At 38.8% G+C, this 16,964-nt stretch overlaps 1 protein-coding gene across 1 annotated transcript in view; it reads left to right on the top strand.

The window, feature by feature from the left end:
• The window catches only part of Frl (formin-like protein), a 708,708-nt gene that overhangs the window by 222,473 nt on the left and 469,271 nt on the right, over positions 1-16,964 (top strand). Inside the window, exon 9 of the mRNA XM_090382384.1 lies at positions 13,408-13,668. Coding sequence (XP_090238510.1) covers positions 13,408-13,668 — 261 coding nt within the window. The remainder of the gene's footprint in view (positions 1-13,407; positions 13,669-16,964) is intronic.

Genomic DNA, 16,964 nt, shown 5'->3' with positions numbered 1-16,964 from the left:
CCTTCAATGTGGAAGCAATATATTGCAAAGCCTATACCAAAAAATAATGGTCAAAAATCCAGTAAGGAATATAGACCAATCTCCATAGGATGCAGTATGCTAAAAGCCTTTGAGAGAGCCATCCTCAGACTTAAGAGTACTGAGGATATGAGTACTCATGAGTACTGCTGTAAAGAATAGATCAACAACCGCAAACCTAGAGCCCTTTTGTAGAATCCAAAAGTCCCTAAACAGTAGACAAATGGATATACAGTGGAACTTCTCTATTATGAACTTCTATTTAACGAATTTCTCTATATTACGAATTTTTTCGCAAAACATTGCACCTTGAAACGAAATTACATGTAAAATTAACCCCATATAATGAAGTGTTAGTCTCTCTCTCTCTCTCTCTCACTCTCTCTCTCTCTCTCTCTCACTCTCACTCTCTCTCTCTCTCTCTCTCTCTCTCTCTCTCTCTCTCTATAACGAATTTTTAAAAAAATTAGTAAAAGCATTTTTGAAGATTTTCAAGCATTTACTGCTGAACAGCAGCTCAAATATACTGCCTCCTTCCCTCCTAAATTTCTCATCTGGAATTAAATAATCATCCTTTTAGTGAACACTTGTGGCCATTGACGCCCGTAGGAGGGTCTTTGTTTCATTTTTGTCAGTTATTAAACCAAATGGTTTTCTTAAAAGTGGTCGTAAACTTTACAATAAATAGGGTAGATTTGTAAATTGATGTTGGCTCAGGGGAAAATGAAATTCGCTGCGGTAAACCTTTAGGATGCTGCGGCGGCAATACATAGAATGCTACCATAGTCAGTTTTTAGTAACGCCTACTGAGTGACATTCTCGTCTCACCTCAACTGTACCACGTGATTTTCATGTCAATCATTATATGATATGTCCGTTCTCGTCTAACTGGACCCCCAGTAGATGGTTTACATGAATTTTTTTTTTTTTCGTTCGTCATCAATCACATAGGCTATATGCTCTTTTTTTTTTTTTTTTTTCTTTCTTTTTTTTTTCTTTCTTTCTTTTTTTTCTGAAAAGTAACATACAGCATACGTTAATCATAAATTTTCTTTCATGTACATATGAATGAAAGCAGAATAAAAAAAAATTCACAAAGTCGTATATTTCTTCAAAGTGAGTGATACTGTTGAATTGGCAAGCGAACGTCATTGAGTAGGCGGTACCTGTACTAACAATTCACTATATGGCCAGCGCAGCGAAGTTTGCGGTGTATGTATCGGCAAGAGCTGCAGTCCAGTAATTTTTACAATTGCAGAAACAATGTTAAAGAGAAAGTGTTTAAGTAGTAATGATAAAGCAAAGATTGTTATGATATTGACCTGGGTTTTAAGAAAAAAGATGTTGCGGAGAAATATGGCATGTCTGCAAGCAGTTTATCTACGATTTTAAAAAAATCGAGAATAAATTTTAAATGCAATTGAAGGAGGAGCAGACAAGAAGCGAATTAAGTTGTGTATATACGAAGATGTTGATAAAGCTGTTCTAAAATGGGTGCAAATGATATGTGAAAAGAATATCCCAATATCGGGCCTAATAATTAAGCAACAAGCTCTGAAATTTGCACAGTCCTTTGGACATACAGAATTTAATGTGAGCACAGGGTGGCTAGATAAATTTAAGAAGCGCCACAGAATTGTGGAAAAGGTTATTTGTGGAGAAAGTGTTAATGTAAGCGAAGAAGATTGCAACAGTTGGAGGAACAATACCTTAAAGAAGATTTTGGAAGAATATGAGCGTAAGGACAAAATGGGTTTATTCTTTAAATGTTTACCGAATAGAACACTTGCTTTTAAGGATGATAAATGTTTTGGCAGAAAACAAAGCAAAGAAAGAATCATGAAAGAAAGAAAAAAAATGCTAGTTGAAGCAAATATGACAGGAAGTGAAAAATTAAGACTTTTAGTCGTCGGAATATTAAAAAACCCAAGATATTTTAGAGGCACAAAATCTTTGGAAGTTGACTACACCTTTTAATAAAAAAGCATGGATGACAAGTGATATTTTTGAAGAATGGATATTAAAACTAGACAAGCGTATAACAAAAGAAAAAAGGAAAATCGTGTTGGTAACTGACAACTGTCTGGCACATCCTGCCAAACTTAAAAGTGCGAAGTTGTTTTTACCACCAAATGTAACGTCAAAACTCCAGCCAGTGGACCAAGGCATTATTAAAAATTTTAAATTTCATTATCGAAAGAGAATAATAATGAAGATTGTCAATGCGTTATCAGAAAATAGAAACTTGGAAGTTACAGTTAACCTTAGAGATTGCATCTGTGAACTAGCAAAAGTTTGGACAAACGATGTCACTGAATACACTATTCAAAATTGTTTTTCGAAAGCGGGATTTGCATTGAATACAGAAGTCGAACAACAACTGGACGAACTAGATGAACTGCCCCTTTCACAACTGAAAAACTTTTTGGACATTATTAGAATTGTCTGGAAACATCAAATTAAATAACACTAGATAGTTATGTTTATGTAGATCACAGCAGAACATCCAAACGAAGATGAAATACTGCTGAACAGTGTTAGATGCGACCATGATCACGAAGAAATTAATGATGACGCTGAAGATGCATCAGAACTACCCGTAGAAAAGCCAACTTGTGAAGAAATGATTAACGCTTTTAAAACGGTTCATATGGGTCTACAGTTCTGTTAAAAATGTTCCTGATAATGTTTTTAATGCTCTGAACAAATGTGAGGTTTTCTTTGAGAATCAGACAATTTTTTAATTGTACTGTGCAAACGAAAATTACAGATTTTTTTTTAATTTGTGATATTTACCGGTGAAAATTGTGTAAACGTAATTTAAATAAGTATGTTTTTGAAATAACATACATTAAAAATAAATGTAGATTCGTTTTCATTTTCTAATTAGATAACAATTTCTAATAAAAAAGATATTCGCTGTATAACGAAATTTATCTATAATGAATTTTTTCGCCGGATTTATCGAATTCGTTATAGGGAAGTTCGACTGTATTTCCCTCAATATCAAAGCAACATATGTCAGACTCTCCATAAATTCACTACTTATAATTCTTGATAACCACTTCAGAATTACTGGTCCCATACTCAAGCTTTTTTTTAGAGAACTACTGACTTCAAGACATATCCTTATGATGCATAATAACAATAGCTTCAAGTATACCCTAAATAGAGGTACCCCAAAGAGGTGTTCTCTCTGTGTCTCTTTTCATGTCGCTGCATAAGAACTTTATTTCGTATGCACATAACCTCAGGATCTTTGTCTCTTCACAAGGGTACCAAGATGCTGGTACATATTTCACAAGCTGCAATGTTCCAGATTTTTGGACCTACATCAAAGCTATTGGCTTAGAATTAAATCCTAGCGAGTCTGCCCAGATCACTTTTTCAAACAAAAGGAATAAAAATAACATCACACTCCTAGATTGCTTCCCATCAACAGACTCTTGCATCACACTCACTTAGGAGTCACCTATAATGCAAGATTGTTGCTGGAAACATTTGTAAAACTTGCACACAGTTGCTTGAAATTTTGTGAACCAGCTTATCATTTGGAGCGAGCGGATGGGTGAAATAAGGGGTTTTTTTTTTTTTTTTTTTTGGCTGATGCTATATAAGCTTGCTTTCTTGCATCATGTGTCTATTCTAATGCTAATCATAGATTTCAAGCAACTGTGTGCCAACCTACAGAACTGTCATTTTTCAGCAAGATTACCAGATTATGGAAAACCTTTTGACAGCTAATTCTGCCATGGTTCCAGCAATCATCATTTTATATAGTATATTTATTTGTATATATTTTCTGTACTTAATTTATCATGTATATTCCACTCTGCTGTGCACTTTTTATTCATATGTTATTATTTATTTACCACACTAGCATATACTGCTATATCAGGGTTAACTTGTATACAGATGACCCTTGATTTTGCGGACTAATAGGGGGAAGGGTGGCCTGAAAAATCCCGGAGTCTAACTTTTCTGAATGAACATTTAACTGTATAGTACTCATAGTAAACATAATTAATATAATAGGTAGTGCACACAGTATAGATACATTACTTATAAGCAATGTAAGTAGTATAATATGTAAAAATAAATATACTAGAATAAATAAATAATGTAACAAAAACAAAAATCAAAACGTGACAAATGGGCCTGGAGTACTGGGGTCCATAGTTTAACAAATAGATATTTATTGTATACCCAGTATAAAATGAAATATAAGTACAATTTCAGTTCAGTAGCTTTCGGAACTCGTGTCCCTTTATCAACTGACAAATTTGAATACATTACAAGCAAAGTGTGGCACGTTACTCATTCGTCATTGTTGTAGCACGGACGTGTGCTGCCTTGCGCCAGTGATCATCCATCAATAAAACGGTTGTCTCCAGGATTGGATGTATACGCATGCCTTTCTGGCGATTTAATGCCTTAGGGTTGTTTATTATGTTTAGTGACTCTAGCCATAGGCGGTGGCGAAAGTGTCGCGCATGGTCCACTATCTCAAAGTCGCGCTTGGGGTCAAGATCGTGGTTGGTAGCCCAAAAATGTTCTGCAAGCGCGGACTGGTCAGTTTCGGCAAGCCGGATTGCTCTGTCGTGTTCTGTGAGGCGATCCTGGAGATGTCTCGATGTCTCACCTACGTAGCAACTGTTACAGGCCCTACAGGTGATACGGTACACTACATTGCTGCGTAAGACAGGTGTGACAGGGGTCTTCACACTGGAGACAAGTGAACATAGGTTCCTACCTGGTAATTGCACACATTTGATGTTGTAACTTCTCAGGATCTTCGAGATACGTCCTGACACTCCTGGATAGTACGGAATGTAGGCGGATGATATGCCGACTTGCTTCGGAGGTCTTGGGTTGGAAGTAAGTTCTTGTGCCTGTAACAAGCATCTGTTTAGTACATGGGATGGATAACCGCATCTGGTTAGGTCCGCCTTCACACGGGAGATCTCGTTACGTCTAATTGTGTCGGTGCTGGAATGGCTCCAGGCCCTGGAGAACAGGGTGCGGGCAGTGCTATTGAGATGGCTTGGAGCGTGGCCGGACCCGTAGTTGGTGAATTGACCGCACCACATGGGTTTGCGGTATACTGAGGTCTCTAGATGTGGGCCTACGCGATGCACTAGCACGTCCAGAAACGGGAGCGAACCGTCCACCTCTGATTCTACGGTAAACTTGATGAAATTGGATAGAGAGTTGAGGTATTCTAGTAGTACCGTTTCAGAACCACGTGGTATTATGGTAAAAATATCGTCGACGTATCTACACCACGTTGTAATAGGTGTAGGTGGGTTCTGGTGTATCTGCTTCTCCAGATCTTCCATGGCGATGTTAGCTACTACGGAACTGACAGGGGCACCCATAGCAGTGCCATGTACTTGTTTGTAGAGTGAGTCTTCAAAGGTGAAGATGCTGCTAGAGAGGCATAGGTTGAGGGCGGTACAGATGTCATCAGTGGATAGTGACGTCCTGGATTGGAGGCTTAAGTCGCTCTCAAGGAGCCTTCTGGCGCAGTGCACGGCCTGTTGGACGGGAATCGAGGTGAATAAAGAAACCACGTCAAATGATGCCATGATAGAGTTATCAGGGATTGAAATGTCCTTAATGATGTTAATGAATTCACTGCTGTTGTTAACGGTGTGAGATGTATTACCTATAAGAGGCGAGAGGAGGCTCGCGATGTGTTTGGACAGTTCATACGTTGGGGCACTGCAGCAAGACACTATAGGTCTGAGAGGAGTACCCGGTTTATGGATCTTTGGTAATCCGTAGAATTGCGGTAGTTGGCAGCCAGTAGCACGCAGAAGATGGTGAGTCGCGGTCGGGATCTTCTTATCTTTAAGCCATGCGTGGACAAGTTTATTAACATTTGCTTCCAGACGTTTCAAGACTTTAACGGGAGGATCAGGTAGAGGTTCATATACGTTAGGATCGAGTAATAGGGCCAAGGCTTTCTCTCGGTAGGCTGATCGGTCCAGCACAACAGTCCGGCGCCCTTTATCCGCAGGAAGTACAACGATGGAGTTGTCTTTTCTTATAGATGACAGGGCGGCACGTTGGCGGTGGTTGAGGTTTGAGCACGTTTTTCGAGTGTTGCGGAGGACTGCGGCAGTCTTGAATCGGATCTCGTTGGCAGTTTCTTCGGGAAGGTTGGTAATACTGGCTTCTATACCCATAGCGAGCTGTGTGATGGGAGGTTTCGATGGTATAACGGCGAATTTCATACCGTTTGATAAAACACTCAGCTGCTCGTTGGACAGTTGTTTGTTACTTAGATTCAAGACGAAAGAAGTCGTGTCGTCTGAACGAGTGTTCGTCTTTAAGGAGTTAGTTTCTATGCTCAAGTTTATGAACTTGCGCTGTTGGCGTAAACGGTAGGTATCCGAGGTCTGGCTAGCCCGATGGCAGATGGTATGTATAAGGTTTGTAAATACAATAGCCGAGACCTTACCTTGTTACAACATCTACAAGGTAAGGTCTCGCCTATTGTATTTACAAACCTTATACATACCATCTGCCATCGGGCTAGCCAGACCTGGGATACCTACCGTTTACGCCAACAGCGCAAGTTCATAAACTTGAGCATAGAAACTAACTCCTTAAAGACGAACACTCGTTCAGACGACACGACTTCTTTCGTCTTGAATCTAAGTAACAAACAACTGTCCAACGAGCAGCTGAGTGTTTTATCAAACGGTATGAAATTCGCCGTTATACCATCGAAACCTCCCATCACACAGCTCGCTATGGGTATAGAAGCCAGTATTACCAACCTTCCCGAAGAAACTGCCAACGAGATCCGATTCAAGACTGCCGCAGTCCTCCGCAACACTCGAAAAAACGTGCTCAAACCTCAACCACCGCCAACGTGCCGCCCTGTCATCTATAAGAAAAGACAACTCCATCGTTGTACTTCCTGCGGATAAAGGGCGCCGGACTGTTGTGCTGGACCGATCAGCCTACCGAGAGAAAGCCTTGGCCCTATTACTCGATCCTAACGTATATGAACCTCTACCTGATCCTCCCGTTAAAGTCTTGAAACGTCTGGAAGCAAATGTTAATAAACTTGTCCACGCATGGCTTAAAGATAAGAAGATCCCGACCGCGACTCACCATCTTCTGCGTGCTACTGGCTGCCAACTACCGCAATTCTACGGATTACCAAAGATCCATAAACCGGGTATTCCTCTCAGACCTATAGTGTCTTGCTGCAGTGCCCCAACGTATGAACTGTCCAAACACATCGCGAGCCTCCTCTCGCCTCTTATAGGTAATACATCTCACACCGTTAAAAACAGCAGTGAATTCATTAACACCATTAAGGACATTTCAATCCCTGATAACTCTATCATGGCATCATTTGACGTGGTTTCTTTATTCACCTCGATTCCCGTCCAACAGGCCGTGCACTGCGCCAGAAGGCTCCTTGAGAGCGACTTAAGCCTCCAATCCAGGACGTCACTATCCACTGATGACATCTGTACCGCCCTCAACCTATGCCTCTCTAGCAGCATCTTCACCTTTGAAGACTCACTCTACAAACAAGTACATGGCACTGCTATGGGTGCCCCTGTCAGTTCCGTAGTAGCTAACATCGCCATGGAAGATCTGGAGAAGCAGATTCACCAAGAACCCACCTACACCTATTACAACGTGGTGTAGATACGTCGACGATATTTTTACCATAATACCACGTGGTTCTGAAACGGTACTACTAGAATACCTCAACTCTCTATCCAATTTCATCAAGTTTACTGTAGAATCAGAGGTGGACGGTTCGCTCCCGTTTCTGGACGTGCTAGTGCATCGCGTAGGCCCACATCTAGAGACCTCAGTATACCGCAAACCCATGTGGTGCGGTCAATTCACCAACTACGGGTCCGGCCACGCTCCAAGCCATCTCAATAGCACTGCCCGCACCCTGTTCTCCAGGGCCTGGAGCCATTCCAGCACCGACACAATTAGACGTAACGAGATCTCCCATGTGAAGGCGGACCTAACCAGATGCGGTTATCCATCCCATGTACTAAACAGATGCTTGTTACAGGCACAAGAACTTACTTCCAACCCAAGACCTCCGAAGCAAGTCGGCATATCATCCGCCTACATTCCGTACTATCCAGGAGTGTCAGGACGTATCTCGAAGATCCTGAGAAGTTACAACATCAAATGTGTGCAATTACCAGGTAGGAACCTACGTTCACTTGTCTCCAGTGTGAAGACCCCTGTCACACCTGTCTTACGCAGCAATGTAGTGTACCGTATCACCTGTAGGGCCTGTAACAGTTGCTACGTAGGTGAGACATCGAGACGTCTCCAGGATCGCCTCACGGAACACGACAGAGCAATCGGACTTGCCGAAACTGACCAGTCCGCGCTTGCAGAACATTTTTGGGCTACCAACCACGATCTTGACCCCAAGCGCGACTTTGAGATAGTGGACCATGCGCGACACTTTCGCCACCGCCTATGGCTAGAGTCACTAAACATAATAAACAACCCTAAGGCATTAAATCGCCAGAAAGGCATGCGCATACATCCAATCCTGGAGACAACCGTTTTATTGATGGATGATCACTGGCGCAAGGCAGCACACGTCCGTGCTACAACAATGACGAATGAGTAACGTGCCACACTTTGCTTGTAATGTATTCAAATTTGTCAGTTGATAAAGGGACACGAGTTCCGAAAGCTACTGAACTGAAATTGTACTTATATTTCATTTTATACTGGGTATACAATAAATATCTATTTGTTAAAAATCAAAAACTATTTTCTCTTACTTTGATGGAGTAGAATTGAGTTTGTGCCGTGATCATATAGTGGGACTCGGAATAATTTATTCTGTGTCAGTGGATCTCCCTAGCTCCACTGAAGTAGCCTGCTGTGATGATGAGGCAGGCTGGGATGAAGATGGGGGCAGGAGCAGCAACAGGGTTGAGGAATCTGTTTACCTCCCCTATACTGCTCCCTTATGACAGCCTCTCTTAATGTACGTAAATGGTGGTAGTGTTGTTTGAGAGGCTGACATAGTGAATGACAAGATCAAGTGCCTCTTGTACCGTTATCCTTTTTGGTTTATTAATAATTTCTTTCTCTTCTTCATCATTGGACGTCCTTTCAATGTCACCTGCTCTCACTTCATCAGTAATCTCCTCTGGTGTCAAGATCTGGTAGCCCGGATCTATGTCACTTTCCTCTAGCCAGTCAGTTACGTCTTCCACTAACATCTCTCTCTCTCTTCCCCGCACAGCGTAGCATTTGGTGGAAGTCGGCAGGCTCAAACTCCTCAAAATCAATGTCAGGGTCACTGTCAAAAAGCAACTTCTTCCAGCTATGAGCCAGTGTGGTGGTTTTTATGTCATTCCAAGAGTCAGCAAAGTTGTGAATTGCTGATGTTATAATTTTTATGTTTTGCAGAGTACACTGGCCTCTTGTGTCTTCAGTTAAGTCTTCTTCTTCCTCCTCCTCCTCGGGTGCCTCCATAGCCAGGTGGGAAGGAGCAGTAGTGCATAGCATACGCTTCTTGATTAGACCGGAAAGGTCAGGGAATGAACACCGCATATTCCCAGAGCAATATGGCCTTAGTTGCTAATGCTCCTAAAAACAAGAAATAACAATAACATTCTTCCTCCTCAAATGATGACAAAACATCATTCAGGTACTGTCGCTGGTATAGCCTCTTACATGAAGCTATGATTCCTTGATCCATGGGTTGTATCAGAGAGGTTGTATTAGGAGGATAAAACATGGTATGAATCTTGCCATCACTGTGACTAATTTCTCACTGGGTGAGCAGGAGCATTATCTAATAAAAGGAGAGCTTTACATCATTGGGAGCCATCTTTAAGACCACTTGCTGATATCGATGTACTTCAGGGACAACATGCTTGAAAAACCAGTCAGAAAATATGCTGGCATTGAACCATGCCAGCTTTGAATGGTAATAGATAACAGGCAACTCTGTCATGTAATCTTTCAAAACACATGGGTGTGATGATTTGTCTACAACAGCCAACTTCAGGTGATGGAGGCCATCAGCACTCGCACAGTATAAAGCTGAAAAACACTCCTTGCTTATTTTCTTTCCAGGAGTTTTGTCTTCATTTCTGAAGGATTGCCAGAATAACCCAGTCTTGTCTTCATTATACACCTGGGATAACAGCCCCCCCCTTCTTTATCAGTTCATTGAGGTGGAGTCTCAAAGGCCCAACTGAATGTGTTGCAGCAGACCCAGCGTCACCGCACTCTTTCCTGTTGCACATGGCATGGCAATTTCTAAAATGCCACAGCCACCCATTGCTAGCTTTGAAATTGTTAATGCCCATATGTTTAGCCAGTGTCTGAGCTGCAGTGCATAAGATAACATTAGTAACATTCACTCCACATGATTGCTCCTGCACGTACCATTTGTAAACAGCTTCTTCTAGATCTTTTTCTTTGCTTACTTTCTGTCGCTCACGGAACCCATACCTTCAATATTATACTTTAATGCAAAGCTTTGGAGCTTTCCTTTTGCCTTGCAAATATCAGAAACAGTTTGCTTTTTAACTCCATACTGCTCACAAATGCCGGCCACCGAGGCACCACTGTCAACCCTTTTAATCAGCTCAGGCTTTTGCCCTACACACAAATGTACATTCTTTCTTTTAACGCTTGTTTGTTTTGAAGCCAATGCTGGTCACAAAAATGATTTGAAATAATACTAACAATGGATAAATGTTGATACAAAGTGCACTGTCCTCACGCTCACAGCCAGACGCAACAAAAACAGTATGCTGCTGCTGTGTGTGCTAACTGGTGGTTGTCCCGTGAATTGAAATGAATTTAAATTCCTCTATACCACCATTTTCAGGACACCCGTTGGTGTCCTGAAAATGGTGGTATAGAGGAATTTAAATTATCAGAATTTTGTCTGGAAAATATTAAATCCAGGAAATTGAGGGGGAAATATACTTCAAATAGAGTAAATAAATAAATACATTCACTTGGTGAATGAAAATGAAAGAGATCTCTGGATTATTGTGCAGTCAAGTGTGACATTCTCTGAGCACTGCAGGCAGGCTGCCTGGACAGCTCATGGGATTTTATAATAATATACAGGAATTTTGCAAGTAGGTTATTAGGTGATTATCACATTGTATAAGACAATGGTTAGGCTGTATCTTGAGTACCACCCACAGATCTTGAGGCCACATTTTAGGAAGGATGCAGATCTGCTGGAACAGGTGCAGAGAAGGGCAGCAAGAAAGGTTTCCATTATGCAAATTTCAGAATCTGGAGACTAGGTACCTGTGAAATGATTTGATTGCATGTTTAAGGCTTTGAATGGATTGAGTAAGCTCAATGTTTATGACATTCTTTGTCTTGCTTGGATTACTCATGTAAGGAGGCATAAATTAAATTGAAGGATGGATGGTTGCACTTGATGTGTGTGAAAATTTGCCCTTCAGCCAGAGGGTAGTTGATTATTTGACAGACCCCTATTTGTGGTTGTGAATGTTTTAGTTTTAATAGATTTAAAGAACTAGAGTTGACTGGATGGTAAGGTTGGAGGAGTTTTTTTTTTTTTGCTGATGCTGTGTAAGTTCTCTTTCTTTCATCATCTGCAACTACTAATACTAAAAGTCATTTGGGAGAGAGTCGAATATTTTAAGAAACAAAGAGTAAATTTGGAACCTCTTTATAGTTCAGGACAGCCACATAAGGTCTGAGTTATTTAGCTGGTTGAATAAAGTAAGGTAAGAAAAAAAAAGTCTAATAAAAAAATCTGACATAGGACAGATTTTTTTTTTTTTTAATTATGTGGTGAGTTATACGGTTATTCTTTATTAAATTAAAATATAATTTTTGTTTAATTTTATTTTTTAATCTATCTGATTTTAAATTACTTGATACTGCATATCGTTAATAAAAACGAAAAAGCCAAGTTTCAAAGAAAGAATTCATAGAGTTCTGAGTGATTAGTAGAGTTGGGAGAACAATAGAGGCAACAGATAAATTTGATGGAATGGGGTAGAGAGATTTTTAGATAGAGCAGATCAGGAAGAGGAGGTTCCAAATTAAGATGTCCCTGCAAGGAATATATGCACATATAGCAGACATATGCACATGTACTAACTTTGAAGTAAAAGGAATCATACAAAAAATAATTAGGGCAACTGAAATGAGTAGTGGGTAAAGCAACCAGTAATTTAGACTCTGTGATAAAAAAGTAAGTTTCGCTTGGCTTGGTAGGTAGAAATAGACATTATTTAGATTGGGACAGCAGACACATATTTGTGAAATGAGGGAACAATTTTTTTTTGGCGGTTTAGATCATTTCACAAATAAGCTTGTTCTGTTAGTTTGACTATTCATGTATTTTTAGTAGACGAAGTAGAGTGGGAGGAGAGAACTTGTATGAGTAATGAAATTTTTGGATAGGGCATTCACTTATCAAGAATATAACCAGCTTTTTGAATTAACATGGCCTAGATGACCTCCATGCACATAGTATAACTTGCTGAAGTTGCTAGCTGACAGAGTAGAGGCAGCAAGACTATACACTAGTTGATCTGGATGCTTCCCGGAAATATACCGATATGTTTACTCCAGTGTACTGTCTATTGCCCAGCCTCTGAAAACCATTTTAGAGCTGTACTCTTGAACTATAAGGAATATTGGATCTTGCCATGATGTCTTTCATAACTGCAAAAGACATCAGTCATACTGCATGATAGAAGAGTTGGAGGATAAAGTTAAAGGTAAAGAGCTCCAGCTCAAAGCTCCAGTTCAGAGCTTTGAAGAGCTTTGCCTCTTCAAGCCTCCAGTAAGAAAAATATTAGCATTGCATCGTGATGAGAGTCATGTGCCACCCAGTATTGCCTATTATGATCTAATAAGGGTTTAGGAGAATCATCAAGTAAGGCCATTTTGCTCCACGTATATTGTTTGAAAATTGCATATGTTCTGTGGTCGATTTTCTGACAATATACATGGAGCAAAACGGCCTTAATTGATGCCCATAAAAATTCCTCACTTTAATGACAGGACTTGAACTCAGGTCTTTTCCACCTTGTGTGGGAAGGACAGCGATTATACCAATGATGCCACCCATGAGGGCTATTGCCTGTTAACAACAGAGGGACAGGTTTGATCTGTGTGATGAGTGGCACCAAAAAGTTTCTTGTGGGTCTGAATTTCCTATGAAGTAGAATGATTCACTCATTAATGATTAATAATTTGTAAAGGATTGCATATGCAACGTAGTAATTCTAGAGTCCAAAGCAGTACACTGTAAATTGTTTTCTTTGTGGAGTATTTGTAATATGTAACTGCAAGGTAATAAATTGTTCTTTTGATTATACAGTATTATATTAATTTGTGTTTAAGGTGGCATGCATGCAGTTCATCAACATTGTAGTCCATTCAGTGGAAGATATGAATTTTAGAGTCCATCTTCAGTATGAATTCACACAACTCGGATTAGATGAATATCTAGAAAAGTTAAGGCAAACAGAAAGTGAAGAACTTCAGGTGCAAATATCTGCATATTTGGATAATGTATTTGATGTAGCAGCCCTTATGGAGGATTCTGAAACAAAGAGTGCAGCCTTGGAACAAGTAACTGATTTAGAGGAACAACTGTCTAGGGTTTGTATTTTTGTATGTACTCATTATTATATAGTATGAACCAGAGCTGTAATGCTCAATATAGTACGTAGAACACTTCCATATGATACTCTCCCGAAATTAAAACGAAAAAATTGAAAAAAAAACGTACATTACAGCAACAAATAATTTAAAAAATAATTAAAAATCAATTTAATGCAATTAAAAATAAGAAAATTGATTAAACGAATTTAAAGAAAAAATTGCAAAACGATTTTCCTTCCTTTATGTGTATCGATAGGTTATACCTGGAGAGAAAGGAAGTGAATGAAATAGTCAATCGATAGGTAGGAAAATTGTTTTGCAATTTTTTCGTTAAATTCTTTTAATTAATTTTCTTATTTTTAATTGCATTAAATTGATTTTTAATTTTTATTTTAAATTATTTGTTACTCTAATGTTAGTTTTTTTGATTTTTTTGTTTTAATTTCTGGAGAGTATCATATGGAAGTGTTCTATATACTATATTGAGGTAAATTTCTCTTATTATTTTGCAAAGTACTCATTATTATGTGTGCGTGTACAAAATAAAAAACTACATTCAGTTTGAATTTAAACTCAGACTGTTATTATTAGATATGTACTTCTGTCTACATTGGTTATAAACATTGAAATGGAATTTGCTGTTTTATAATAAAAAAAAACTATACACTGTAAACTAGACTTATATCTTGCAGTTTTTAGGAAAAGCTTGAATAGAAGAATTCTCAAAATAGTTTCATGCGGCTGTGGAGTATGCACATAAAAAGCATAATATTTCATTAAAGCATAGTCTTTTCATTAAGTTGTAGATAATTTATGACATTAATCATTATGCCCATCAAAGAAAGCTGCAAAAAATATTACAGCAACCCTTCTTATAAAATTAAATGAGATAAAGCTGGAAGGTTGTGTGGAAAGGACAATCTTTTAAAATGAAATCTATATCGCTGGTTGGGACTCTATCACGATTTGTTTGGTTGCAACATTACAAATAAATAATACTTCCCAAAGAAACTTAAGTGTTTTTTTATTTTTATTTTTTTGCAGAATTTCAGCTTATTTTTTTTCAACAAATTGGCCGTCAGTTGTCTTGTGGTGGTCTGCATTACGAAATAAAAATTCAGGATAATAGTGTTATTCTCTCTTATGTGCAATAATTTTATAGGACTTGTGTAGTTCATAGGACAAAGCTAATTAGCAATGTCTTTCACTAAGATGCAAAAAAATATGGACATAAAATTTTAGAGGTCACATAAGCAAGGTTTTCCACGTACAGGCAACACCTGTATAACCCGGTACTTCTACAACATGGTTTCACTCCAACACAATTGATAAAGTGCGGCAATCCTCACACAACATGGTACTGAAATAACACAGTTTCGCTCAAACACAATTAGAGAATTGTGGCAACCTTGCATAACATGGTATTTTTGAGGTTTTGGGCAGGGGAAAAATTCGCTATTATGTTGCGTGTAATTTTTCAACATTTCCATTTTTTTTTTATGAATCCCTGCTTTTGGCTCGCTAATTGTTATGCAAAAAAAAAAAAAAAAAAAATATATATATATATATATATATATATATATATATATATAGAGAGAGAGAGAGAGAGAGAGAGAGAGAGAGAGAGAGAGAGAGAGAGAGAGAGAGAGAAATCCCCGTTTTAGGTTCTGTGCTGTTGAACTTGTGGATAAATCTAAATTTCGAAGTTTTATTGCTATTCGATAACTTGCCAAGCCATCCAAAAGATTTAAGTCATCCAAACATTGAAGTAATGTTCCTACAACCTAGTAAAACTTCTTTAATTAGATCAAGGCATTACAGGTAGCCCTCGATTTACGTCGTGGTTAGGTTCCTGGGGGGATAGGCATAAATGGAACCCTTTATATAATGGAGTCAATCGGAAATCATAGGGTTAGGTTTCAGGTTCCAAGTTTTACATTTGGGTTCAATTAATATTCGGGTTCCAAATTCTTCATAGTTGTAGTAATAGTCGATGGAGGCATATTCATAGCCCTACACGCATTAGGGCATCTTTCATCAGATTCTATCTTCTGAATATTGCACTAGGATTCAATTAACTACTTTCACCAGACATGGCATGTCTTTATTCTATTAAATTAAAAACTTTATAACACGACTATCACTATTATTATTATTTAATTTATTAATAGCGCAATTAATAAAAAAATGTTAGCGTAATAAATTTCCAACATGTGTAAATAGCGTAAACAACAACCAACTGAATGCTTCACCGCATGGACCTTTACTACCTGCATCCACGAGTGGTTACTTTGAGGGCGGGGATCTTTCTCCTCCCTGATACGAATGCGCTAATTGATGAATGGCTCAAATTGTCCTAAATCATGTGAACAGTGCACGATACATAGCACAGTATGATGCCGATAAATTTTGTCCGACGATTTTAAACTTTCAATTTATAAAAAAATTGCAAAAATAAATAAATAAAAATAAAAATAGCGTTGTGGTCGGTGCTATTGCGAATCGGCGCAAATCGGACCAGCACAAAATGAGGGTTACGTGTATATCTACCTTTGAAACTCATTACATTGGAAAATTGTTACAGTGGATTTTGGAAAAAGTGATTCTGAATTGAAGTGATGGAGACATTGAAACATTTTTCAGTTGTGGACTGTATTGGAATCATAGCTTTATCGCTCAAAGAAGTAAATCTATCAACATTAAATTCATGTTGGAAAAATGTAGGGACAAAGTCAGTTCATTCAGGGCATTACATTGGAAAATTGTTACAGTGGATTTTGGAAAAAGTGATTCTGAATTGAAGTGATGGAGACATTGAAACATTTTTCAGTTGTGGACTGTATTGGAATCATAGCTTTATCGCTCAAAGAAGTAAATCTATCAACATTAAATTCATGTTGGAAAAATGTAGGGACAAAGTCAGTTCATTCAGGGAATATGGTCGACCGAAAACCGACAGAAAACGAAATCCGTGCGATAAAAATCAAATTATTAATATATTAGGGTCTACCGTAAATGATTACATATACCTATTTATGTATTATGTCTGTAAATTGTGTGTTTTCTCTAGTCGATTTGCCTGTTAGCTGGATGGAAAAAAACCCGTTTCTGGGGGGGGGAAACATTGCCATTTACACCTGAGACTGACTAACTTAGCCACGGAGTGAAACAAGTCCACTAAAGGTCCTAGCATTATCGATGGGATTCGAACCTGGGCCTTTTCAACCCAGTGTGGGGAGGACGGTGATGGTACCACTGTGCTACCTGCGCAGACAATCCTTGCGAAAGTAGAA

The sequence above is a fragment of the Mastigoproctus giganteus genome, chromosome 1, assembly GCF_048544385.1.
Source record: "Mastigoproctus giganteus isolate SK-2022 chromosome 1, ASM4854438v1, whole genome shotgun sequence".
Taxonomy (NCBI): domain Eukaryota; kingdom Metazoa; phylum Arthropoda; class Arachnida; order Uropygi; family Thelyphonidae; genus Mastigoproctus; species Mastigoproctus giganteus.
The sequence above is the reverse complement of the archived record's forward strand: the minus strand, read 5'-3'. Positions and strand labels throughout refer to the sequence as shown.